Source organism: Falco rusticolus, chromosome 1 (genome assembly GCF_015220075.1).
Source record: "Falco rusticolus isolate bFalRus1 chromosome 1, bFalRus1.pri, whole genome shotgun sequence".
Classification (NCBI taxonomy): Eukaryota; Metazoa; Chordata; class Aves; order Falconiformes; family Falconidae; genus Falco; species Falco rusticolus.
The window spans coordinates 11,908,783-11,935,786 of NC_051187.1; the positions used below are offsets into that span (position 1 = coordinate 11,908,783).

Consider the following 27,004-nt stretch of genomic DNA (forward strand, 5'->3'; position numbering starts at 1 on the left):
ATCGCAGGGCAATACTCTCTCTCCTGCCAAGGATTTCCAGGGAGCTCACAGGATACAGGCAGCTTGCCGGGGGAGAGCACTTCAGCAGGGAACGGGGCCAGTACCGCTGGAGGTGGGGGAAGGCACAGCCCTGCTCCTCCTCGGGTAGGCAAACAAGACACCGGAGTAAAGAAAGGCACCAATTCACTGCTTGGCTCCAAGTGTGGTTCAAAGGGCATTTAAAAAAAAAAAAAAAAGTCTACAAACAATTTAAACTGCCATAAAAAAATCAAACTGCAGCCAAAGCTGGAAGTCCAGGGCCAAAGCCTCCCTGACTGTTTTGCTAGCACCGTCCTCATGAACACTGGCTGAACACTTAATTCGGCCTCTTCCCCTCGCTCCCGCAGCCTCTCATAGGAAGAGGAGAGTGGGCAGGTTGGAGACAATTCCAGGAACATGTTGTTCTCTCCTCCTCATCCTGCCAGCAGCCACTCTGCGCTGGAAAAGGCTCATGAAACACAACAGGAGAGGAGAGGTTAGGTACAGGGCTTCTGAAACGCCCCCTCAGATGGACTCGGGAGTTATCTTGGTGCTAAATCACAGAAGCGTTTTTAAAAACCAACAGAAAGCTGGGCTGAGACCCCGGGAAGTGGAAGCGATGCTGCAGGAGAGGGGTTGGGACCTCTACCTGTCCTGGCCCATCGATCTTAAAACTCAAAAGCAGCGTGGGTGGAACCTCGAACCCCACAGACCAGGGTGCTGGGTTTGTGCTTTGCTTCCAGGAGGCTGGAAGGCAGCCAGGGTGAAGGCAGCAGATAGGTGGGTGCTAAATGGGGTTTAGGGTCTTTGCAGAAGTAGTCGGTCTCTCAGAGCCTCTTAGGATCATCTTAACACAGCTAAAAGAAACTCTGCTTCTCCAGCAGGTCCACGGAACAGATCTTGCTGAGAGAAGTCTACAGAAATACTTTCAGAAGGATTTTGGTCCCACTTCACACCAATATTTTGGTACAACCTTGTGGGTTTTACCCTCAGTAAGTCTCGTGGAACATCTCTGTCCCACCCATCTCAGACCTTCCTGCATCCACCTGAGAAGACCATCCTCCCAGTCGCTCCAGACGCCCTCTCTGAGCCTCAGAAACAGCAGTTACACAAAAGGGATATGACGGATGAGGCAAAGAGAGTCACTAAGTGGAAACTTTTTATTTAAAGAACTTCTTGTCCTAAAATAAAAGTTGGAGCAGTAGAAGGCGCTGAAGAATGAACATGGGCAAGAGGTTAAAAATCCTTGTGAAGGTACCATTAAAGTGATGCGTTGCTGGTTACAGGGAACGACGGGATTGAACAAGGGGGGAGAGCTCCTGTACCTTCCATGGGACGCTGTCTGCAAAAGTGCCCCCCCCTTGATTAAAGTGCTTATTTTTCACAAGGTGGCCTGGTCACATCCCCCAGGACTCACAGGCAGGCACAAATGTCCGCCTTGTGCCGAGCTACCAGCCAGCACAATTAAAAGCTTCAAGCTGAACACGAAGGGGCAGCCTGCTCTTTGGAGCTGTTCCCAAAATAACCCCATAGGCATCAGAGAGAAGAACACTTAGAGCCTTGCCTGGACACGTGTCTACAAATCTCCAAAAATAGCTACCGCTTCCCCTTTGAAAAACACTGCGGTTCCCGATGCCTCACAGGAACTGTTTCTGCTCAGAGAAGCCACAAAATAAGTGAGGAGCAGCCCAGAACTGATCTATGAGCACATCTGGACTAGCTGAGATCAGCCTTATGGAGAAGAAAAAAACCCAAGATTTTAAACAGCATGTGTCAAATCCAGGGACCTTTATTTCTCTGGAATGGAAAGAATTTACCAGCCTGGACAAAAAATTGCAGGCAGTGACTGTACATTCTTTCAAATAAAATAAAATAAAAAAAAAAAAAAAGCACACACACACACAAGAGTTTGGCTCCATAAATTTCTGTCATAAGAAACAACTTTGAATTGTACACCAAGCTTTTTACAAAGCATCAATGTTAAGATGTTTTACCATGCTCTATCACATTCTCGGCCATTTATACAGAATACGCCATACCAAATGCTACATCAGCTTAAGACATTTTTAAAAATTAGTATTAAAAAGATACAAAGGCATGTTGGCTTTCATTTGGGTTTTTTATTAAGACATGAGAGTTTTCTTTGTTTTCCTAAGGAAGTCACTAAAAAAATATAATAACTTAATTCATAAGGACAAGATTGGTTAAAAACCCAGCCTTGCTCACTTGGCAGCCTTCTGAGCTCGTACCTCTGTTGCTTCCATTAGTCTAACAGCGCCGCAGGCTGCAGACGTGTCCTGCGGGGTCTCAGCCTGTGCTCCAGATCTGTCCATGCTCTCAGTTAACATTTTTGTTCAGTTTTCACCGCAGCCAGGAAATATTCCCGGCCAAACGCTAAAAGCAATCTTCAGCCAGACAGGGGATTTCAATCTGGGCCAATTTCACATGGGTTCAGCCCTTTGTCTTTTGCCTCTTTGTACATCCTTTGGAAGTCTTTAAAACGAGGGGCACAGCCTAACCTGGCCTCCCCAAAGTGCATGCGTCCCGTGAAAAGGAAGTCTCCATCTCCTGGTTTCACCCCACACTCCAGCAGGGTCTTTATTTGTCCTCGCCAGTTCCCACTCTCCCCAGTGAGCTGAAAGACTTTGCTCTTCTGCCTGTACAGTTTGTTGACACCGACGTGAATGATGGATTCTTGCTCTTCTGCCTCGTTCGTTACATCTTGAATGGAGCCTCTGATCACTGGGAACAGAAAAAGGACGTAAGGACGAATTACCCCAAACCCCTCTGAAGAACCAGGTCCCAACTCAGCCCCCTGCAGCCAGGCAGTTCAGGGGGCACCGGTGTCACTACACCAGCCCCAGTTTTGGCCCTTTGTTATTTTCAGAGTTAACTTTATGTATCAGTAACCTCCCGTATGTACTTGCGTTTTTTACAGTTTATATTTGTAACCTGTCCAGCAAAGGACACCCATGTATTAAATTTAAACACAAAAATAATTACATCAGAAAAACAGCATCAATCATGATGAAGAGTTCTAATGAGAATGTTATGAACGTGCTTCATGTTCCTTGACAATGTACTTTCTGTTCTTCTGCCATTACAGATACCAACTAATATCAATTTCCCCTTTAAAAGGGGAAGCATGGAGAATTATTGAAACTTTTGGTCTTTCATCAACTGTCCATTTTAGGGCAGCAAGTGAAGATCCCTCCTAGATGCATGCAAGTCTTTGGACTTGTGGTTGCTGGGTCATTCTCTGTCCACCCTGGGGAAGTGCCCGCTGGGCACAGGGGTTTGGTCCTTCACACCGTGTCCTCCTCCCCCAGTCACACACACAGCCCCTTCAGGCTACATCTACTGCTGGTGGAAGTTGCCAAGTGTAAGTAGTGTCCATCGGTGTTGTGTTTATGGATGTCACATTCAAGCGAGCTACCGGGGGGAGAAGGGACGGGGGAAGCAAAGCAACAACTCACCAAAATCACTAGTGCAGACAGCCAAGAGGACCTCTGTGTCACTGCATGGTCGGCAGGGAGCTGGAGAGAAAGGGTCAGAATTAGCGAAGGACCAGACAAGAGTAAATAAACACAGCAGTATCAGAATTAACCAAACGCACGCGTACGCATGGTCCAGAGACCTGTCAGGCATCAATAAGGCTACCAGACGTGGAGGCTAACCTAGTCCCCACGAGATGTTTGTACTGAAGGAGGAATATGGATCTCTTTAACACTCCTGCTGGGATATATTATCTAGCACACACCCCACACACTCGCTGCGCTTACGCAAAATATATTTTGATACTGGGTGCATTTGCAGAGTGCTCTGCTGTAAATTCAAAGCTCTCTAAGGCTTTGAAGATCATGTGCCTTTTCAACTCTGATGGCAAAGCTTCTTTCTTACAATTTCTATCAAGTGTTGTCGGGCTATTTCACAGCCATTTAGTCTATCACCACATCAAAGATCCAGGAGGTTACAGAGTGGGAGAGGCAAAGAGGGGAGGAAAAAAAACCCAGCGCATGTGTTTGAGGGCGTCAAGGCAAAGCGGAAAGTGGAGCTGGTATCTGTTAGAGCTCAAGCAGCACAAAGACCATTTCCTGTACTGCTGGAAACGTTTGGGTATCTGCACTAATCTAATCAATGCAAGAATGTGGCTCCTCTTTGTACTCAGCCAGCTATTTCTGAGGAGAAGGTATTGTAGTTGCCGTACAGATGTTTCTATAATACCCTGTTGAGCTCAGGAATTTGCTTACTGTCAGGGTCTGCCCTGCCCAGCGATGCTATGCCTGTCCACTGGCAGCTGAGGATCAGAGCCCGCATCCTTCACTCGATGCCATCTGGAAGCGGCTCTTTCACATCAGTCAGAAAAAACGAGAACCCATCAGGTGTGCTGCGCTGCCTGGACTCACGCAGAGGCTACAGCAGAGCAGGGCTCACACCAGAGACACGGCGAAGCACTGGAGCTACAGCATCCTCACCACACAGCCCACGACCAAACCCCAAGCTGAAGCTACTCCACTCCTCCCCACCCCAAAACATTTAGTTTTTGAACCTCAACATCTGAAAACACTTGGTTACCAGATTCCCAAATAGTCACACCCTTCCTCTCACCCCCACCCGCTGCCCGGAGAAGTTTATCCATTGCACCAAGAAGTAGATTTAAACTAAACAACGCGTAGCTCGTGCCTCCAGTGTGCAGCTATTAGCCTTCCTCCGTCAGAGAGCACAAGCCATTCTTTAACATAAGACATGGCAAATCTCTTATTTTTTCCAAGGTCCCAGAAAGGCAGTGATCCAGAAAGGAGGATTATTGAACCAAATCCACCAGATTTGCTCCAGTCAGATGATTAATACACAGTGTAACACGCTGTTTAATAGGATTAAAGAGAATGTAAAATGCACATTTCTGGGTAGGGATGTTTGAAGGAATCATTCAAGAAGGTTAAAAAGCTCCAAAAGAAGACACAAGGAACAGGCAAAATAGTTTTGTTAAAGCATCTGGAATAGTCGGGCATTTCTCTTTAGGCGAGTCTGAATGCCTCCAGGGCCCTCAGAAAGGAGTCAGCCTCTACTGCCCTTCTTCCCCCCACGTACCATTTCAGCTCTCTTTTTTGGGGAAAGTTTGGAAACTGTTTAATGTCATGAGAAACACAGAGCCAGCCAAAGCTTGGACGTAACTGGAGTACTATAATAAATTCAGTCTAAGGATATTTTAATTTTTAGACTCAAGAGATTTTGATTAGTGGCTAGACCAAACATCCAAGTTTCATCTGACAAAATTACAATAGTCACGTAACATCCTACAACGGAGTCATTTCATTCATGGCACCTACCACACTCCCGCAGGGCAGGTGCCCCTCTGCCCCAGCCCCTCTCTGCCCACATCAGCACCTGAGTCAGATCAACCGAACGGGGGGAACCTGCAAACCTGCGTGAATGCTACAGCATCTTCACGGGGACAGCAGCTCTACAGTGCAGCACAGCTAATGGGCAGCCTCAAAATCCACAGCTGGATTTCAGACACTGGATTTCAGATATTTTGCTCTGCAAAAATCTAATAATAAAAAGGCATCTCAGCCTCTTCAAGTCTGAGTGAAAACAGTCTTGGTTTAGACCAGACATCTCTGTAGTTCATCCAACCCCATCAGAAAATTGAAATAAACCAAAATGACTAAGCCATTTTTGCTCTTGAAAGGAGTGCAACACAAGCAGCAGCATTAAAGATGAAAAACAAAATACTTTAAAAGTGGTTCCTTCCATTTAAATACACTGACACTATAATAAATCAAATGAACAAATCTCCATGTATACACGGAATGAAATAAATTTAATTGTGGACTCTTGGCAAAATCCTGCATCCTTTTTAAACTCAAAAGGAAATTAAAAGCGCTCAGCATTGCTCACACTAGATCATTACTTAAAGCCTACTTCAGATCCATGCTGACTCACAGCAGTTTGGTGGCATGCAAGCTTATTTAACAACCATTTACCACCACCCATCCCTGCAATACCAGACATATGAAGAACAGAAATCCTCTTCTGTGGAACAACTCCCACATCTGCATTCACAGAGTATCAAATACATCTTGCAAGTGGCAAAAACAAGGTATGCCAGCACAGATGGAAAGCGAGTCGTGAAGGATTACTGCCGAGGTAAATGGACCATTACAAAGCAAATAACATTCGCTCGCTACAACCAAAGCTTCATTCCTATACCGTCTCATAAAAGAAAAGAAATCCTTAGGAGGAGGCAATGCCTACACTTTCTTTTGAGCCAGAGCCATTGAGGAATGTGCGTGTTTATGCCGCACGTTAGTGATTTTAGCTGCCCAGCGCTCATTCCCTGCGGGAGTGGGCGGCAGGTGTTCTCCTCCGGACACCTCAGGCTAAAATGTGAAGCATCCTTCTAACTAAAAAAAGAAAACCAAAGCAAGCACTTCACTCAGGCACAGCAGGTGAAGATGTTCATTTTCTGGGCCCAGCTACTAAACAAGCTGGCTGTGTTTGCCGGCCGCCCAGCTCCCTGGGGATGTCTCGAGGGCTGCCCAGGTTCTTGCTTCCAAAAGCAAGTCTATGAACTTGCATCAACAACAATATCAACGTCAGCTGCTCTAATTCCTTTAAACTCGATAAGCCAAAGAGCCTTAATTCACACAGCAGCAGGGGAAGGGTGAAAAAAAAAAAAAAAAAAAAAGGAGAAAAAAGCAACGTTTTATTGAAGCCCTCTAAAGCCCAGATGCCTATAACTCAACTCCACCGCCGGTGGCATAAAGCCTGCATTGTGCATGTCGGCTGCCGACTCTCCTGGGAATGCCTTTGATGGATTTTGACAGTATCCTGACCTGAAGTAACCTGAGGCAGCCCTCTCCCTCCACCCCCCCAGCCCAGTGCCTCCCAAGGCCTCTCTATTCACCTCCCCGCAGAGGGAGATGTAATTACATCATTCCTCACAAGCCAGCAGTCATGTCCCAGCTGCTTTGAGCGATTTGCCCTCTGAACCTGATGTTACCGAGGAGGACGTGGGGATACTAACAATAGACTGCACTTGTTGGCCAACAGCTTTGTCAAACACGTTGCTGGTCCTCTCCGCGGGGAGGCAGAAATGCTCAGGGAGAGAGGGACGTGCCCCAAGGAGGTGCCATGAGCTCCAGAAGGTCCCCAGCCCTGCCAGCACCAGGGAGTGAGCTGTCTGGTGAGGATCCCCTCCTGCACTGGAGATGGATCTCAGCGCACCTTCAGTGCCGCGATGGATGGTGAGTCTCTCCTGCCTCCAGTAGGTGCGGGCAGGTGTTGCCACCCTTTCTCAGCACTCACACTCCTCCAGTCCTTCCTCCTTTGGTCTGAGACTTTTGCACACAACCCTTCTATCCTCTGAAAATAGGAGACGGGAGACATCTGAAGAGCCACCACCACGGTTTAGGATGGTGGCTCTCGGCCGGATGCATCCAAAGGGAGACGTGCTGCCTCCAGCTGCGGGTGGCACAGAAACCACCTGAATGGGCCTGACCTTCTTCTGAAATATTTGTGTTTCAACAGCCACCTGTGGGTCCCACTGACCTTCCCTTACCCCAAAACCAGCCTCCAACCTATATGTAAGAAGTCTCTTCTGGCTGCCCCAAATCTTCTCAACCCACTCCACCACCTCACAGCTATCACAAAGACCAGATGAAGCAGGCTGCAGGTCTCTACCCACTGTTGGTCCCAAAGTTCCTCTTGCTGAGCCCACAAGACCTTCCCCGTCCACCCCACAGCTCGGGGCAGGCTCTGCTGAGCACACATCGCTGCTCCGGCAGCACGCACAGGAAAAGAAACACCCTTTAAGCAGAAGTGAAAACGTTTAACACAAAGTAATTGCAGAAAACCGCTTTACCGAGGAATACCCTTTGGTTTTATTAAGAAGCTTGTATACGCGTGCAGTGCGGTAGAGGTGTGGATGGCGGGGGAGGGAAACATCGAGCTGGTTGATCTACTCTTCCAGTTTCCGTGGCACACATCACCCACACGTCAGTATTTCTGAATAAGCCTTTGAAGAGCAATCAGACCTTTTAAGTATCAAAAGCTCCCGAGGAGGCCCAGGCAGGGTTGGAGCATTATTTTCTGTTAGTTCTAGGTTTAAATCTTTTGATTAAAACCAGTAGCCTTTCCTCTTGCACGTTCAGCAGAAGACATTCAAACGGGTCTTGCTGCAGCCCAGGTTGGTTTAAGCTAAGCCCGTACTGCAGCACCTCAGGCTGGACCAGTGTAGGGGCCCCAGCAGAGCATCCCCCAGATGAAAGCTCTCAGCCTGACATCAACATCAGTTCATATGGAACAAAAAAACCACCCACACCCTTCAAATTCTTGCTGGCAGCTCTGTAATTGCAACTGTACTGGAAAGGGCATCATAGGATGAGTGTCCTTCCTGGAAACAGGGAGTACAGACTTCCGAGAGCAGGTTATAAAAATAGATGCGGTTTCTCCAATGACTGTGCATTTCTCAGTCATTTTTCTGAATCCTAAGCAGAAATGACTACTTCTCAACTGATGATGGTATCGGTGATTTAGCTGGGAGACAAGAGGTTGAGGGCTAACATCCTATGAGCAAGAAAAAAAAATAATCTTGCCCTGATCTTGCTTTGACTAATTAAAAAGTAGAATTGTTGTAATTACTTCTTCCTGAGTTTGCCTAGGCTTCCTCTCTGAAGAGGCAATGCTTCTGCCATGGAACAAACCTCTCACAGCTCAAGTCCCAAACAAAAAGACCTGCTGCTTCGCCATGGAGGCAACAACCACCCTGGTTTACCAGGCTCTGACTAGTCATCTCCTTTCTAGATACATCTTCAACTTTCCTCACCCCCTCAGAAAGCTCTTCCTGAGCACGCCAAAATAACATTCAACCTCAAAACACTCACAACCCCCACACCAAAACACCATCTAAACTACATCAATGCATCTGCACGCCAGCACATCTCAAGTGTAAAATGCACACGCTAGCTGGGAGCTCAGGCCAGCAGCGCTGCATCCAGCACACCTGCATTTAACTCTGCAGCCACGCAGAGAGGGAAAACGTGGCCAGATGACACAGAGCATCTCCACAGCTGGGCTAGAAGTTATGACACCCAGTCACAACACACAGAGGAGCTCTCTCATCACTCTTTTGTTTTACAAGGTTTTCCTGTCTTTGGATGGGATAGAGTTACAAGGTTTTCTGCAAGCACTGCACTTTTTCCAGTATGTAGGAAAACACCAAGTCAGGGAACAAACACAAGCGCTGGACTGGTGCTGCTCCCAGCCACTTGGTGCAATAAGCCTTGGACACAGGATCCAAAGGGATTGTGCTGCTTCGATGAATAGGTTAGTGCTACGAGTAACATACTGAGAGAGTTTCTGAAGGCAGAAGAATTCATCCCCATATTTGCTAGAAAGTTAATCTGAGCCCCTGTGCTGAGCAGAAAAGGCAGCTCAGAACACGGATCATGAGCAAAGACACAAAACTCAAAGACTCCCTTCATCTGTAGCCAAAACACAGCCAAGATTTGGTACAGGGCAAGATGGTGATTCAGCAGCTGGACCAAAACCATGATGTTGCAATGGAGATTCTCCTCTGACTTCTTTACATAAAGCAGGGATACTTGTGATTTTACCTCCTCAGAAAAAGACGTGTCACCTCCAGTTCCTTGCCTTAGCTCGTTTCTAACATTCAGTTCAACTCGCACATATGCACAAGTTTCCAGAAGTAATTTGGAAAATACAGACACTGGCCAAGAACAATTTAAACCTGCAAATAAGTTTAATGAGATGCAGACTCTCATATGCTGTGGCATGGGTCGTGCCAAGAGAGTTGAGCTAATACCACTTCCTTCCTGCAAAGAAAGAATAAAAAAAGCATATTGTAAACCTCACCATTAGAGATGTGATGACCTTTGTGTTCTGAGAAATGTTAAGACAAGAAACCACGAACCAGAAATGTATCTTTTCACAGAAATGTCTTCCAAGAGGGTATTAAAGTCCTTCAGAACCAAAGAATACTATTTATGTAAACAGGACGAGAAAGAGATTTGGTACTAGGCAAGCTCCATTTGCAACAGCTTTCAAAATGAAACTTGGCTCAGCAGCTACAGAGCACGTAAGGATCCTCTGGGATTGCAGAGTCAATGCCTTTTTGCTGTTCCAAGATGCAGCACCCATTCTAACAAATGAGCTGAAAGGTCAGCTTGAAACACAAACAGCCATTTGTTTGAAAACTAAAAAAAAAAAAAAAAGGAATGAAAAAAAAACCCCCACAGAGCAGTTTTTATTCAAGCAGTATTAAACACTGTTAAACTCTATATCCAGGCCAATGCACGAGTTGCATCAATCCAGGAGAAATTATGAGAAGCGTCGTATCTTTCAGACACTTCTTTCTGTCCCACCTCCTCTGGGCTGTCAATTGCTCCTCGGGAAAAAATAATGCCTGTCCCAAACACCATCTCCCTCCCTTCCCTGACCCCCCCTGCTGTATGCGGCCAAGGGGCGCAGTTCAGCCTCCATCACTCCCCAACCCTCTGCACCCTCAGACCGCGGGGCAGTGCTCGGGGCACGGGGCTGGGCTCGGGGCTCCCACACTGCCGTGGCAAACCCTGGCGCTGGGGTGCACGGTGACGTAATGGTAACAGGATGGGTGCCAGCTCCCAGCCCAGCTCCTACACTTACCCGTTGCATCACCAGCGCTATAAAAGTCCTCAGTTACAATCAAGTCTGCAATTTATCGTGTCCAAAAAGCCCTCCCCAGCAGATCAGATTTTCAGTTAGATTCCTTCTGTCTGAACTGCAGCCAAAGAGAGATGAGCCCAGCAAACAAGAAGCATCTCTGGAACTGCACTAGCCCACATTTCCGTGCGAGCAGCATTTGCCATCACCTGCCATTCCTTTGCTTTCTCCCTCCCCTTCCTAACTGCAATTAAAGAGAAAAGCAGGCCGCAAGGTAACTGCCAGGGATTCCTCCTGCTGTATACGCACAAGACACCAATATAAACCCATTAAAAATATATAGCTATTTGTTTATCTCACAGAAAATACCTCCCTCCTTCCTCAAACCTACCGCTGTTGCCCAAGGGAGATTAGGAACGAGGAGCACTGGGCAGGTGCGATGATGGCCAAGTTGCTGGGAGGCAGAGGTGTCCCCGGACGGATGAGGGGCTCCCCCAATCTGACCCTGCAGCTGGGGCAGGACCTCTCTCCTGGCTGCCCCACCAGAGCAGCTGCAGCATCACACCTCCACGCTGCCCAGCCACCACCCAGCAGCACAGGACCAAAACAAATATTTCTACTGACTCAAAACCCACAAAGATTTATAGCTTGGCTCATCCCCTCCTAAAATATCTTTTTTCTTCTAAAGAAAATGTCATTCCAAAGCCTTGTAAAAGCACGCACTGATCAGCTCTAGGAAAACATGAAGTTATAAAGAAAGTTTTGATGTCTTGTTTGGTTTTGCCCCTGACAGCTAACGAAACACTCAGCTGACATATCATACAGTGCTTGCAAGGCAGAAAATGAAAAAGTCAGGTGGTTTTTCCTCCTGTGCCCTGGGGAAGCTGCGCAGCCGGGCGTGCAGCCCTGGTGCCACAGCCCCCCCTGCTTCCTTGCCAAGGCCGTAGGGAAGGTGGGAGCCAGCACCCACCACCAGGCTGGAAACCCACCAGGAGCACAACACAGAGCCTTCCCTCCCGCCTGCCACCCTCCTCCTCGGCTGGTCCATCAATGCCTCCCGTGGAGCAGGGCAATAGAATTAAGTAACAAGTGGCTGGTTAAAGTTAAACCCTAAGAGTGGAGTAATGACAGATCAAAGATTAAGTGAGCCTTAAAAAAAAAAAGGGGGGGGGGGGCCGCGAAGAAAAAAAAGAAAAAAGGTAGCATATGTGCACTCACATCCACACAGGTCCTTCTTCAAGAAGAAATCAAATTCTTTTTGTATGTGGGAGAGCTTTGAAGGAACAAGGCCACTTTTCATTTTAAAACCATGTTTATTTGATCAGCCTGTTCTTGAGGAGGACTGTGGAAGGGCTAAATCCCATGCAGTCAGATCCTCAATGCCATAACATTGCCCAGTTAACCCAAGAAAAAGTTACTTAAGGTTTTCCATTTGTAACAGGAAAAGCTTTAAGATACATACACCCTTTCTTACCTAGCAACACACATTTATTTGTCATATTAAGGTCATTCACCTGGTTCTACATAAGCTTGGACTTTTCCTTTTTTTTTTTTTCCCCCTTAAATTTCTCACATCCACTTACACATAGATGAAGCTGGTGTAAAGCTACTAATAGCTCTGGTGGGGTAGAGGTGCATTCTCTATGAACAGGAATTATTCGGCAGGGGGGTTAAGGCAGTGGAAAGACAGGCCAGGCTCCACGTGCATCTCCCAGCACTAAGGATCCCTACAGATCTCCCAGCAGCAGGGCTTCGCTCCAGAACAGACACGGGCAAACACCAGAGTTAATACCTGTTGCAGGATCGATGGCCAAACCCCACACAGGGGTCAGAGCAGTGCAAAAAGATACCCAAGGAGATGCCCACACAACCCATACCAAAAAACATCCTTCCACAAATTCCAACTAGCAGCAGAAGCTAATGCTGGATCCGAGCTGTGCATCACACGGTGGCAGCTTTTCTGACCCAGAATTAAGCCTCCCAAGGTCAGATTTCACGTATCACAGCTTTGGATCCAGGGGTAACTTCCAAGTAGCTGTGCAATATTACATATTCCCTGGCTTCTCCAGCAGATTAAGGCCAAAGAGATTCTCTGTTGTGCAAATCAAGGCCCTAACACAGGAAAAATTTGGCCCATGTTTCAGTAAGTTCCTTATTCCTTCCGGAAGGTGGGGGGTGGGAAGAGGAATGCGATTCCCCCACCCTCCCATCCCTTCTTTAACTACAGCCTCTGGAATTAGCAACCTAAACAGTTTTGCAGAGCAAGCACAGAGCATTATTAAGGACTGCCAAGCAACTCGGCTGGATTGCAGCTCTGTTTGGGGACGAGCTGCCGCGGTACACAGAGGTCAGCGCAGAGCAGAGCCCCAGCTGCCCGGACAATACACCTGACTGCTTATTGGTTTTGACTGCCCACTGAGTTGGGAAATAAACTAACGGCATTTGTGGCCAGTCTAGCAAAAATAAGCTATTTTCTTACCCCCTCTCCCCTGCAGCTGTGTATTTATCATTGCAGCTCCATTGTCACCTCCCTTGCCCACCGCAAAACCAACTACTGTCCTGGCAACATCAAAGGACAAGCAGGGCCAGAGGAGACTGCTGTCAAACTCATTTTCTTCGGGGAAGGAGAGATTAAATTAGGGCGTCCCTCCAATTTTGGTTTGGGTTTGGGGTTTTTTTTAGGTGAAGACTTCTCAATTCAACATGTTTCACCTTACTCGGGCTCAGATCCCCGAAAGATCACCCTTGCTCAATTTAAGAACACTAAGAGCCTGTGCACGCCCCGAGCATCAGGACTGCACTTTGGAATCATTTCACACACGGGAAGAAACTCAAAAACTTTGCTCTCAAACTCTCACTCCCCATCAATCACCCATTGCAAATCTGACCACTCCAGGCACGTGAATAATTAGAGCAGGTTTCTAGCTCCCCAAAACGAACACCACTCCAGGCTCTGTTACACAGCAGCCAGCCTGATCAATTCAGATGTTGACCCATGACACCCAGTTCAGTGATGTGCCCTCAAAAACCACCTTAAGATGCGTTTGTTCAAATACATACCAAGTTACTTGTATCTAGTTTTGTGTGATCGTTTACTATGGGGAAAAGATGTGAAAGTGCCTATGGAAGACCTCCCTGCAAGGAAGGTGAGCACACAAAAAACTACTCAGAAAACAACATATCCTAAAGCAGCAGCGTCAAAATGGTCCTTTATAAGGCCAATAACTGATGTGCATTTGGAACAACAGCATTAAAGGTTGTTTTCTGGTGGTTTTCTCTTAAAACTTGCTGCTGACCTTTTAGAGAGTGAAAAAGTATACCGAACAGCAGCAAAGCTTCAGCTGCAGCAGTGAGCCTCCCTCACGGGGCACCCAGACAACGTGTACTCGGACTTACAGAGCAGACCCCTCGACTTTGCCACTTGCTGTGCATTTCGCCAGCAGGCCCTGATGGCAGAAGTGCGATACCAGTTCTGAGCAAATCAAACCAGATCACACTTGCTTTTTTTCCCCTAACACAGCTTAAGCCTAAGAGGTATGAGGCTTTTATCCTGTGCAAAAAGCGGGAGGAAGGACTACAAAGCAAGCCATTTTCCTGATCTCATGGGGTGTTTTGGGATACAGACCCCTGCCAGCCTGCGGCACACAGCTGTGCTCTCCCCCAACCACGCAGCGGGGTGCCAGCATCTCGGATGGGCACAACGACTCAAGCAGAACCTGCACTAAGCATAAAAGTCATGGGGACTTTCAGTTTAAGTGTTCCAAGTGCCTCCTTCCATCACCTCTTCTGCCAACGGCAGCGATGAGATGAGTGCTGCGGGGACTGACCCCCATCTCCACATCGCAAAGCCCTTGGCCGAGGGCGGACATGCCAGCCACAGCCTCCTGCCCTCCGGCCTCTGGGACACAAAGCAAGAATGCTTCCACTCCAACAAGACATGAAAAATACACCAGCATATCCCCTGCTCCAGCATATTCAGTCTCCAAGAAAGAAAAAGAAAATAAATTGTATGTTTGGGAGCAACCAGAGGAAAGCTTGAGATCAGGAGCCTATGAGCTGCAATGACACCTGGCAGAATACCTGCAGGTATGGCAGATTAGTGCCCCACCTCTGCCAAACCCAAACTGCATTAAAGATCAAAAGTTAAGAGGGGTGCTTCAAAAAGCCATTATGTTAGTAGAAACACCGGCATAGCCCAAATACTTATGAGCTCTCTTAATTTCCAAGCTCTTTTTCTCAGGCCAATGAATTAACAGCATACAGGAAATAGCTGAACACTGTTCTTAATTAGTTAACTAGTTTTATCCAGTTTTGCCTTGTTTTTCAGACACCCACTTGAGTGCCGTACCTCCTATCTATTAATATTCTCAGCCAGGTACCCAGCATTAATAAAGAAAACGTATAAAAGAACCTGCACTAACTTGGTAGATGCCATCAAGATAAAGGGACATTTGTGTTAAAGTTTGACTTCTTTACTACACAAAAGCGGGTGGGTAATGAAAGGGCTTTCAATTTACCTTCTGAGCTCTAACAACCACATTACAGGCATCCCTATGAATGAATGTGCAATGGGAAAAGCAAACTACCCAGCTTACATAAAGCACGATCCAGAGCTCTGATGCGACACTCTTGAAACAGTCTTTAGGTAACACAATAAAGGTCATTTGGCGGGAGAGGGGAAGAGGATAGAAGTTCCTCTCCAAAACGTTGGGTCGAACCCACAGATTCTTGTTTCAAACTAGTTGAGCAGAAGCTGAAGAACTTCAAAATCAAATGACTCTCAAGGGCCTTTCACACTTTTCCTAGGAATTTAACCCAAGCAGCTTGCTGCGGTGCAAGGCAGACCTAGGCCAGGAACACACTCCACTAGAGCCAAGAAGCTCATGTGGATCATCACCTTCAGACAACTTCTTAGAAACTATATGGCCAAAACCCACTTTTGCCAAAATCTCCACCTATTTGACAGCACAGGCAGTACAGCCGATACCCAGGGTGCTTTCTTTCAGCACAAGCAGAAAAGATATTTTCTTCCAGCACAAGCAGAAAAGATTAGAATCAACAGAATTCAACAACTTAAACAAGTTCTGCTGCTTCCCAAATGGCCTTGGGCCAAAATGTCACAGTGCCTCAGTACTTCAGCTGGGCAAACACCACACCAAGGCTTCAGAGCCCTACTGCAAGCCTGAGCTGAAGGTAATGGACCATCAGTGTGGATGGGAACTGTGTAGGGGTCCAGCCCAAAACCTAATCTGAAATCAAAAGCACTGTCACCCATCACTTTGGGTACCAAGAGGAGAACACACCCATCAAGATGTCTGGATTGTCAAGGTGACCCTTCTTAGGGACTACTCAGATAAGATGGTGACAAGCACCTGCGGCATGCTTGCCTTTGCTCCCCTTCCCAGCTTAAGAAACTACAAACCTCCAGAAACGTGGTTTTTTGCTTGTCACTATCACAGTAAAAACCTTCCCATACAAATTTCAGCAATCTGAATGAAACCTATCAGTATGCTACCAATACTTCCTACAGTTAGGGAAGTCTTAAGAGAATGCGATAAGGCAGACTCGGAGCCAAGAAAAGGGTTAAACCCCCAAAATCTGGAAAACTGAAAAGACTGCAGTGTGCCATTCAATCTTCCCAAAGGGAAAGGCCAATTCAGAACCTGTGTGTTTTCTACTGAATTATTTGCTAGACTCTGATTAAGTGGGAAAGAATGACTGTAAACTAATAAAACTTGAGGTTTTCTAATTAAACCACAGGCACCCTGCCAAGCATTGTTGATTTGTTGATGCACCCTGCAATGTCAGGACTCTGAGGACACAACAGGTCATTAAAGTATTAAACAGATGACTTACACTCTTTAATCAGAGCTGGGATGCCAGGTCAGGATGAGAGAGTAAACTCAAGGGTAGAGTACAATAATTATCACCAGGAAACAAACACCATTTAGGGAAAGTGAAGAGAAGTTGTTAGCGAGCAGTTATTGCACAAGGAAAGGGCTGGATTGCTGAGCCCCACACCTGGGTCTTTAATGATAGTCATCTCCCCCACTCCGCAGCGGTAAGAAAGCATCGCAATATTTGTGCTTGTCAGATGAAGCGTTGGGCACGAAGCGAGACCAGGAAGTTCATGCTTCCTCTGCCCAGCTCTGCCAGCACATCTCTGCCCCCTGCGCAGCAGCAGCTCACAGCTTTGTCACCTCTTCACAGCACTGCCCACTCGGCTGAACTCCGTCAAACTGCAACCAAGATTGAGCAAGCTCGTTTTTCCAGTGTGCAACAGCCAAAAAACGCCATAAGCCACGTTCGTAACCAAGGGACAGAAGTGTGGTTGGAGAGAAATGCAGAACCTTAAATCCATTTTTCAGCTCCTTTAAGGTCAGCACTTGCCTCCGGCCTGAGCCTCCTCTCGGAGGCAGAAGTCACCAGTGAGTTCAGTCAATGGGTTGTAAACTTCCCCTCCAAATAAACAGCTCAGTAAAGGGCATTTCTTTGGAGGTTTCACAGCAAAACTAGAAGCAGCTCCAGAAGAAAGGAGGTCCACGAACTGCAGAGAGCCCCAAATATATTGCTCTATAGAAGCCTCACAAGGCAGCTACTTGGCAGTTTCCCCAGACATATAGATATTTATAGGAGAATAAAAGTGCTCATCTGACTGAGTAGTGGAAAGAGTCATGTATGGCATTTTCATCATGTTTTCACCCCCCGACGCCCCTCCCCAGAGTCTGAGGATCCAAAAAAAGGCAAGAGAAATAATTTAAAATACAATAGAGATTCCTAGTTTGCCCTGAAGGCTCTGCTGATGAACTATTAAAAAGCTGCTTCTGTCCAAACAAGACACTGGGAGCTTGAGGCTGATAGCCTACCACATTGTTTCAGAAGACAGCACTGAAATTCAACCAGTGTCTGTTACAGCTGAAAATACAGCAGTCACAGAAAAAGTGATTTAATATGCCTATCAAAGAGGAAGGCTGTAATTGGATTCAGTCCTCAGTTTGACTTCTGAAAGTCTCTGAAAAAAACTCCCATCAGCTTTAAAAATCTCCAAGATTTTATGTGGAACGAAGAGCACTTAGTTCTAAAAACACAGCAGTTTGTGCTGGCTTGTGATGTTAAAGTATGCTAGCAGTGAGTCCTCTTGATTTTAGAAAAGCTCAGGAGAAACCATATCTGTGTGCAAACTGAAAGCAGCAGCGATAAGCAGTATTTCTTGCATATTGCTTTACTATTTGCAAAAGCAATTTCAACTTTATTTGTGGAGGGGGGGGAAGTATAGGAGTTTTCTTGGTAAGTTTAAGTGACTTATCACTAGCCTGCCTGTGCCTCCATCCTCACAGCTTGTCAAAGAAAGAAGCACTGAATCTGGGAACATTCTCAAAATAACTGATTAAACAATGTATTTAATGTTTTCTGCAATGGAATTTTACTACATAGCTAACATTCTGCACAGCATGTTCATCTTTGCAGAAACGATCTTACTGGGAGAACAGCTCTGCAGCAGGCACTCTTTTTGCAGCAAAATGCAGAAGCAGAGAAGTCTGCTTAAAACGCAGAACCCTCGATACTAAGCTACAAGCTGCACACACGGGAAGAGTAAAGAAGGCAACGTAAATATTTGAATATTTGTGTTTATAGGTTTTTTGTTTTAATGGCAAACACGCCATCTATCAGCTAGCGGGGTCACTGCATTAGCCCTCAGCCAGCTACCACCTCGCTGAGCTCAGAACTGTTCATCTCAGCCCAACTAAGATCTGTACTGAAGAAAAAAAAAAAAGCCACATCTGAATTGGTCTGCCGACATCTAAACGCTAGCAGGGCGGCGAGTATGCACAAATATACGAACGTATAAATCCACAGTCCTGTTGTGGAAGGCAGCCAGGGGTGGGGAGAGGCTGGGACTCAAGTTCTGCAACCGCTTATCCCAAAAAAGGACAAGGGATGCAATGCCCAGATGATACAGCAGTTTAATTAGCCACACCACTGCTTATCAAGTAGCATCTCAGGCAAAGCATATGGCATGACTGCTGCAGAACCTACACAGCCTGCGCCCCGCGCCAGAGGCTGGCTTTACACCGGCTTTTACCCTGCGCCATCTCAAGGGTGCGGTGAGGGCTCTTCACCCTGCTGCAGGGCTGCCTGCGCTCTTCCACTTCAAAGGAGAAATCTGGTTGTCACCATGGCCTCCCCACTTCAAATACCTGAACCTTGAAACCTCCCTAGTCATCTGGGACAAACTACCCTGGATCTGCTATTCCTCAGGTTGTTCTGGAAATCTCCCTTGGTTTGGGGGATAAAAGCTAGAGGCAATTCTGCAGGGACGAGATGCCCAAACCAGATACCGCCTATCTAAAGAGAATTACCCCTTCCCCCGTCATCCTTTACAAATGCTAGTTTTTCTTCTTCTCAAACTAATTGATTTGCACAATTAGGTTACACCTAGAGCTATTGTTCCCAAATGGTATTTAGCTGACTATTTAGAACCAGACTTTACAGGCTTGTAAACTCTTTCAGTTTGTCCACTCCCCCTTCCTACAAGGTCTTCCTTGGTGTAAAACTCCTCCCTACAAAACTTGCTTTTCATAATGGTTGAGAGAGAAGACAACACCGCCACTGTGAAAGTATTGTCATGGTGCTGAAGAGCTCTGCCATGGCACAGTAATGCTCGAGGGAGTGTAATAAGCAGAGCTGAGGAAGGAACACACCATTTTCCTTGTTTAAAAAAAAAAGGAATAATTAGGTCAGCAAGTAGCAGTAGTTGCAGAGGGGAAAAAGAAACCCACGAAAAAGGAGTTCCTCCTTGTTTAAATGTTTATTATTCAAAACATGCAGCGGGGTCTTAAAAACTGAGTTAAAAAGTAGTTAGAAAACTGTTACAGCAAGGCTCAGAAGCCCAGTTCACACTGGAGTTCACTGCAGGGTAAAGCCAGCTCCTGTGATTCACCCCATGCCTGCAAGAGGAGAATCGTCCACAATGTAGCCCTTAACAAATCATCTGGAATTCAGCCTATGCTACCAGCTTCCAAAAAACAACAACAACAACAAAAAAGAAAACAGAAAAAAAAAACTTCTTCCGCAATAGCCTGTTTATAAAACATGTCCTTAAAAGCACATGAAATTCAGACCCAACCACTTTCCCATTCGCTCATTCTGCCATCTGTTATGCATCCAATACAGTACGTGAAAATATGACCAATATCCCAGAACTCACCAGAAACTGTGTGCAAATCCGATGCTATCCCCTTGCTCATCAGTTCGTACTGGAAGCCTGTAATCTTCCTGCTAATGTCCTGCTGAGGAGTGGCCTCAACAAACAGCCCCCCCTGATCATAGCTGAAGCAATACACTTTACTGGGGCTGCGATCTCCATCTCGGACCAAGAGTTTCAGTTCTCCAGTTTTTTCCAAATAAATATTTGCTCCTGCAGAGTCCTTGAAGGGCTTTATGCAAACAGTCAAATGTTTGTAAGAGGCAGGTGAAGTATTGGGTCGCAGGTTGACTATGAGTGCTCCCGTGGGATACATCCACTCTATTGACCCTTCAGAACAGCGGAGGTAGACCTGTTCAACATCCTTCTTGTGAGACTCGTGAGTTAAGCCGCTGGGGGAAGAAAGAAAGAGAAAGTTAGAGAAATGACAGAGCTAGTAACGTGACTGTCATAACCTCAAACCTTCAAAGACCCACATCAACAAATGCAGGAAACCTAAGGCAGTATTGAGTATTAGCCCATCCAGTTCAACGGTGGTCAGAAGTGCTTGTCTCTTAATATGATGTGACAATTTCAAATCATCTCCCGAAAGAAAAAGTCAAACCACTAGCAATTGACTTTAAAATTAAATAAGATATAAGCACATGATCAAAAGCAATTAAATTACTACAGCCTCGGTTACTGCCCATCACCTGAACTGTAGCAAATGACTTGGCACATACAGAGTAAAACACGTACGCTTGAACTCCCTTCCTGGTGGCTTAAACCAGCACGTTCTCCAGCTTCACAGATCAGACTCCACCTTTTTCAGAGTACTTTGTTCCCCTTCCAAGTCTATATTCCCGATGGATCTGAAACTGGGAGGGATGCCAAGCTCGCCCTGTGACCTGGAGCAAAGGGATGCTCTGGATGCTACCAATACCCCCTGCCCAGCTGGGCAGCCCTGATCTCCAAACTGGGAGGTACAGAGAGGAGAGAAGACAGTACACTCCCCAGTCACAGCTGGGGAAGCACTGAACTATGCTGCTTTCTTTGCTATGTACCTGTTCCCCCACTTCTCCCCAGTATGAGGTTTAAGCTTGACTTAGCACTTTACTGCCCAGCTCCAATGGGCTACAAGCATTCACACAGCCATGGGTGTTCAGCAAAAAAGAGAGCCCGTGGCCAGTTACTATTGCTAGGGCACAGGGTCACCGTCAGTCCTGTCCCCTTACCAAGCACAAAATTTACCCAAAAATTAACACCCCAACAGCCACTTTGAGAGGCAGTGATCAGAGATGGGAAAGGGGATCCCAGGGCCAACTGCTGGTGAAAGGAGAGCAAACTGCCATGCTAAAGCAGGATGACTAGTAAATCCCTGTGACTTGCTTGCCCACGTCCTAAACTGAGGACAGCTTTAAACAGCTCTTGCTGCCTGTCACTGATGCTGGACCAGCCCCACAAGTTCTTTACCCAGAGTGACTCAAAGCACTAATATTACCTGTGTGCTGTAGGCACTCCAGTTAAAAGAAAAAGTTGTGGGAAGCCTGGTTTATTGGTTGCAATATTTGGGCCATTAGGCAAAAATCCTCTGGTCTCAGTCCCTGTCCTGTCACAAACCTATTATGCATGTATGAGCAAATCACTTCACCACCAAGCTTGTTCCTCCTCCTACGCTTTGCGTACCTAGCTCCCAAACATAAGCATCTTTTACTCTATGCCTGTAGAGCACCACCCAAAAATGAGACCCTTCAACGCAGCTCGTGGGTCTGCTTTACCACACTGTAGAGAAGCTGCACAACATTCCCACTTGCAGGCAGATGAACCAAGACAGGGAGAAAATAACAGAAAACGATTAAGTGATTCGTCTGAGGTTACACAGGAAATCTGTGGCAAAAAACATATTTTAGTGTAGTACAATGACATGAAGTTCTGGTTTCTCAACAGAAACCTCCAAATACACAGCTACCCACCCTAAAGCTATATTCAGGTGCTGAACAGGGTCTAAATTCAAGTCAGCATTAGAAAGTAACAAGAAGCCATGTGCAAAAGAAGGGGGGAGGGGGAAACCCCAAACATATGGTTTGCATTTACTGTTGACGTGACTCATTATTGTGAGTGTCAGTGTGACCCACTTGATAGAGGTTACATGAGGAAGCTCAGAAAAAAAAAAAGTCATATTTAATAACAATAGTGCCTCCAAACATGTGCTTTTGAATAATCTTGAAAGCCACATCAAGAACACAGATGAGGAGAAGAGAGGGACAAGTTTTTGACCTTTAGTCTCTTGTTCTCAAACTCAGTAGTACTTAACACATCCAGGAAACTTAACTTGCAATGGGATATTTTAAGTTGACTGTAAATCCACATCTGGCCCACAAAATCAGTTTTCACCACAGCATGCACATGATGCCACTCAACAGAAAACACAGAAGTCTGTTTATGTGCAAGCAGTGAATAAGTAACATTAAAGAGTGTAAAGCTTATCCCTCAGCTAAGGGGCAAAAACCTACCCTCAACACATCACTTGTTCCTATTCAAGACATCAAAACAAGCTGCAGAGGTTTCGCAGGACTTACACTGGCAAATTCCACCCTGGATCCTGAGTGCTTAAACAGAGGGAAGACACCAGGGGCAAAACTCTGAACTCATGCAGTGAAACTGCTGTTGCAAGTGATCACCACAACACCGAGGCAGTGAATTTCTGCCAGAGAAAAAAGCCTTAACATTCATTTTGTTCAAACGTTTATGCTGTTCAAACAAAAAACAGGGTGGACTCTGAAATTATCTTCTGAAAGCCAATTATATCCCACAGGCAAGAGTGATGCCATTAGACAGATACATCAAGCACAAGTACCTGTACACATTAAGCCTTATAATAAAGGATGACTCAAAAGTTAAGCAGATTTCAAAATACATGCTCACATTACTTAACAGCAACCACCTTCATCCAGTAAAACCTGTCACTTTGCTTTCTGTCAAAATGACATGTCACCGCATTGAGAGATTGTTTAGTTCTCACTAGCCAGTCATCAGACACACCACGTCTGTAAAATAATGGAGGTCCAGAAGCCTTTTGTGTTTTTTTTCCCTCAAGCTCATTTGAGTTTTGGTTTTGTTTTTTTAAGTATACGGCAAGAAGATAGGGCAGCTGTTTCATAGTTACAGTGACGGAGGAGCCATCCATCCTCCCTTTCAAATCTGTGCTGTTTATTGGGACTACTTTACAACAAGTACTACTTCCTCATACCAGTCCATGAGGACATCCTGAATCACTGCGTTTGTCTCCTCACTCTTCTCCCTTTCTGGTTTCAGCCATCCCCCTATGCCTGCCCTGAAAGATCCATTACGGTATCACTGCAGTAAGCTTTTATGCTGCAACGTGCAACAGGTGTTATTTAAAGAAAAAGGGAGTGGGAGGAATATTCACGCTATCTACTTTAGCTGTTCACTTTATTCTATTACAGGTGCTCTGAAGAGCCCTGGAAGTACCCCATGTCCTCCCAGCACCCCTCAGCCAAGACAGGGAACTTCTGCTCCTAACTTGGAGTTCTTAATTAAAGATGACAAACTTTAGAGAGCATCGAGACTTCCCCATAGCATCCACTGGTACAGAGGACAAGATCAATGGACATAAGCAGCCACATCAGAGCTGAATTCTCGCTCCTACAGCCTACAGCCAAAACCAGCAGACTAGCATATTCTCAGCATGTCACTGAGGCACTTTTGCCCAAAGCATCAAGGTCATTGCAGCACGAAGCCCGAAGTTACAGCAAGACTAATAACCAAACACACATCAGAGTGAATTTTCTGCTTTCTTATGGACAAAGCATTCCTGGAAGCTCTTTGCCAAGCTACTTATTAAGATGCTGCTATGGACTACTGAGTATACTTAAATTGCAGGTGTCAAGCTGTGCATTGCATCAGATTTCCCTGGAAGCATGAAGGGTATCTACAGGAACCCTACTGAAGCTCTTCACCCTACTGAGGGATATAAGCTTGTCACTTCTCTACAAGCTAATGAAAAGAAAAAAGTCATACCCAAAATATTCTTCCTCTAAGATTGTTGCATTTTAATATGGACATGTAGATAAAGGTGAGAAAATATCTTCAGGTTTACTGTAGGAGATGACTGGACTCTCAAATCTGCCAGCACAAGACAACCTAGAACTTCATTGTGGGAAGAAAGACTATTTGGCAGCTAAGTTCATAGGTTTTTACAAATAGTTAGTTAGGGTAAAAAACATCACATGACTTCAAAACCTTATATTCCATATTCCACATACAATATCCTTTCTGACCCATACAGCTATTAGTATCCACACTGCAATATTTAATTAGATGGTGTTTACTGGTACATCAAATTACTTTTCTTTCCTTCTTAACTGCTAGTCTTTTAGGACAAAGCAGATGATATTTAACAGCCTTAGGACTGTCAGCATTTTTGCCGACAACTGTTTGCTACCAGTAAGGCCACAGTCAGCCTGGATTACTTCATCTCCTCTCAAGCCTCCTGTCCACCTGGACTCTGGGAGTCGCACACAGCGAAGGCACCTAAGCTGAGCAGTGTGCGCAAGAAGGCATCTCTTCCTTCCCTGTGCCCCTGACAGCATCATCACAAAGCTCACCAGAGCAACAACAGGCAAGAGAGTCCAAGCTTGCATCACCAGTTCACCCCAAACTCAGTTACAGGAAATGATATTTCACTTCCCCCCCACCCCACCCTCCCAAGCATCACCCCCTTAGTGCATACTCAAGGCACTGCTTATTCCAGCCCTGCTCAGGTGACATGGGTGGTCACTGCTTGCTCTAACAGGACAAAAATAAGAGCCAAACAGGATGGAATTACTGGGGTTTGTCAGTCATGTTTTAAAAAGCATGTTACCATACCATGCAGTAAGGTCCATGCAGCCTGCAGCTTGGATGCTGAGGGATGAAAGCAGGTACAGCTTTGGGGGCTGGGGGTGTTGATAAAGCAAAATGATGTAATTAGGAGTTTGCCACAAAACTCATACGTTTGGTCCCTATCAGGCAGACTCTCCTTCAAGGGGATTCACTGCAATTAACTACGCATCAATAGCCAAGAAAGTTCAGAAAAAAGTAAATCCCAAGCATCTGCGTGTTTCAGACAGTAACAGCTAAGAAATTATGATGTTGAGAGTCAGTCCAGCTGTTTCCCCACCCTGAATTCTCCCTCCTCCAAAATACCCTACTGACAGAAGCTGGCCAACGTTTTATTTTAAAGAACATCAGACCTGAGCTGAACGTTAGAGTCAAAACGTTTTACTCTGCAGGTTCACAAAGCCTGACACAGCAACGCTTGCTCGCGAGCAGTCGCTTTTTTAAAACGACGAGCAGCCAGCGGAGGAGGTCACAGACCCAACCACACACGTTAAACTTATTATAAGCAATTAAAGGGAAGATAATTTGGGAGATAAACACTTGAGAAGTGGAGAGGTTTCACAACCGGTGCAATTACAATAAATCAGGAGCGAGGGCGCCGGGCCAGCCCCTACCCCCGGGGCTCATCGCCACCACCTCAGGGGTGCCCGGGGAGGGCGGGAGGGCGCCCCGCAGGTGCATCGTACCCGCAGCGCATCCACCCGGGCCGCGGCGGCGGGAGAGGCCGGGGGCGGCCCCGCGGCTGCCCCGAGCCTGCCCGGTCCGACGGGCGGTTCGCGCCGGGAACGGGGCGCCGGGGCCCGCGGGGAAGACAGTCGCAGGGAGAAACTTCTCCGCGGCGGACACGGCACCGCCCTCCTCCTCCTCCTTCTCCCCAGCCCACCGACCGCGCTGCCGGGCAGGGGGAGCCGGACCCGCCCTGGCCCCTCCATCCCTCGCCGCCCCGGGGCCGCTGCCCCGCGGTGAGCCCGCCGAGAGGGGCCGGCTCCGCCGGGAGTGAGGCAGAGCCCCCCGCCCTGTGCCGTCCCGCAGCCGGAGGGCTCGCCCTTTTGTTTTCGGCACCAACTTCTTCCCCCGACGGGACGGGGGTGGGTGGGGGCGGCGGTGGCATCTCCCGCTCCCCCCCGCCCCAGCCCGGTGGGGTCTCTCCTCACCTCCCCTTCCAGTTGCACAGGTCGCTGGAGTACTGAGCCGCGGCACCGCCGCCCAGCAGCAGCCGCAGCCCCAGGAGCAGCGGCAGGAGCCCGGCGGCCGGGGCGCTCCGCATGGTCCCCCCACGCCGCGACCCCCCGGCCCGGTGCGAACGCGGTGCAGGCGGCGCGGAGCGATGCGCGCAGCGCCCGGGGCTCGCTACATGGCGGGCGGCGCGGCTACCCCATGCCCGGCTGCGCGCTGCGCCGCTCCGGCTCGGCTCTGCAGCTCGCACCGGCTGGCTGCGGCTCCCAGCTGAGGGGCGGGAGCGGCCCGGCCTCCCCGAGCCGCCCGCGGGGACCGGCTCCTCCCCGTCCCCCGCCCTCCCCCGCCGGGCCGGCACTTGCTGCGCCAGCAAAACGCGGCGCCGGATCGGGGACCGCCGCTGCCCAGCGGGCACGGCACGGCACGGCCCACTGCTGCCTGCCCGGGCCCTGGCAGGTGGCCCGCGGCCTCAGCCCCCTGCCCTGCCGGCTCCCGCCTCGGGCTGGCCCCGGGCTTGCCGGGGGGCGCAGGGAAGGACGATGCCCCCCGAGCGCGGGGGAGGAAAGGTTTTGTCTGGCCGGGAAAGGCGCTGGGGGTGCCGCGGTGCCCTGCCACCCGTCCCCGGGCGAAGTGGGTGCCCGCGGTGCCCTGCCACCAGTCCCCAAGCCAAGTGGGTGCCAGCGGTGCCCTGCCACCGGTCCCCAGGCCAGTTGGGTGCCAGCGGTGCCCTGCCACCGGTCCCCGGGCCAAGTGGGTGCCAGCGGTGCCCTGCCACTGGTCCCCAGGCCAGCTGGGTGCCAGCAGTGCCCTGCCACCGGTCCCGGACCCAAGTGGGTGCCAGCGGTGCCCTGCCACTGGTCCCCAGGCCAGCTGGGTGCCAGCAGTGCCCTGCCACCGGTCCCGGACCCAAGTGGGTGCCAGCGGTGCCCTGCCACTGGTCCCCAGGCCAGCTGGGTGCCAGCAGTGCCCTGCCACCGGTCCCGGACCCAAGTGGGTGCCAGCGGTGCCCTGCCACCACTCTCCAGGCCAGCTGGGTGCCAGCAGTGCCCTGCCACCGGT

The 27,004-nt window shown here is 47.9% G+C and overlaps 1 protein-coding gene across 1 annotated transcript; it reads right to left on the reverse strand.

The window, feature by feature from the left end:
* Positions 1-1,791: 1,791 nt before the first annotated feature.
* Positions 1,792-26,213, reverse strand: METRNL (meteorin like, glial cell differentiation regulator). The gene is made up of 4 exons (XM_037409802.1): positions 25,924-26,213; positions 19,892-20,280; positions 3,495-3,554; positions 1,792-2,760 (listed from the first exon to the last, which is right to left on the reverse strand). Exons 1-4 carry the CDS (start codon positions 26,034-26,036, stop codon positions 2,444-2,446), a joined length of 879 nt encoding a protein of 292 aa, XP_037265699.1. The 5' UTR covers positions 26,037-26,213; the 3' UTR covers positions 1,792-2,443.
* Between the last annotated feature and the right edge of the window lie 791 nt (positions 26,214-27,004).

Coding starts and splice junctions, on each gene's coding strand:
- METRNL (XM_037409802.1), bottom strand. CDS start 26,036: ATGCGGAGCGCCCCGGCCGCCGGGCTCCTGCCGCTGCTCCTGGGGCTG. Junction 20,281..25,923: donor CTGTGCAACTGGAAGGGGAG/GTGAGGAGAGAC, acceptor TTCTTCCCCCAG/CGGCTTAACTCACGAGTCTC. Junction 2,761..3,494: donor TGTCTGCACTAGTGATTTTG/GTGAGTTGTTGC, acceptor TTCTGTTCCCAG/TGATCAGAGGCTCCATTCAA.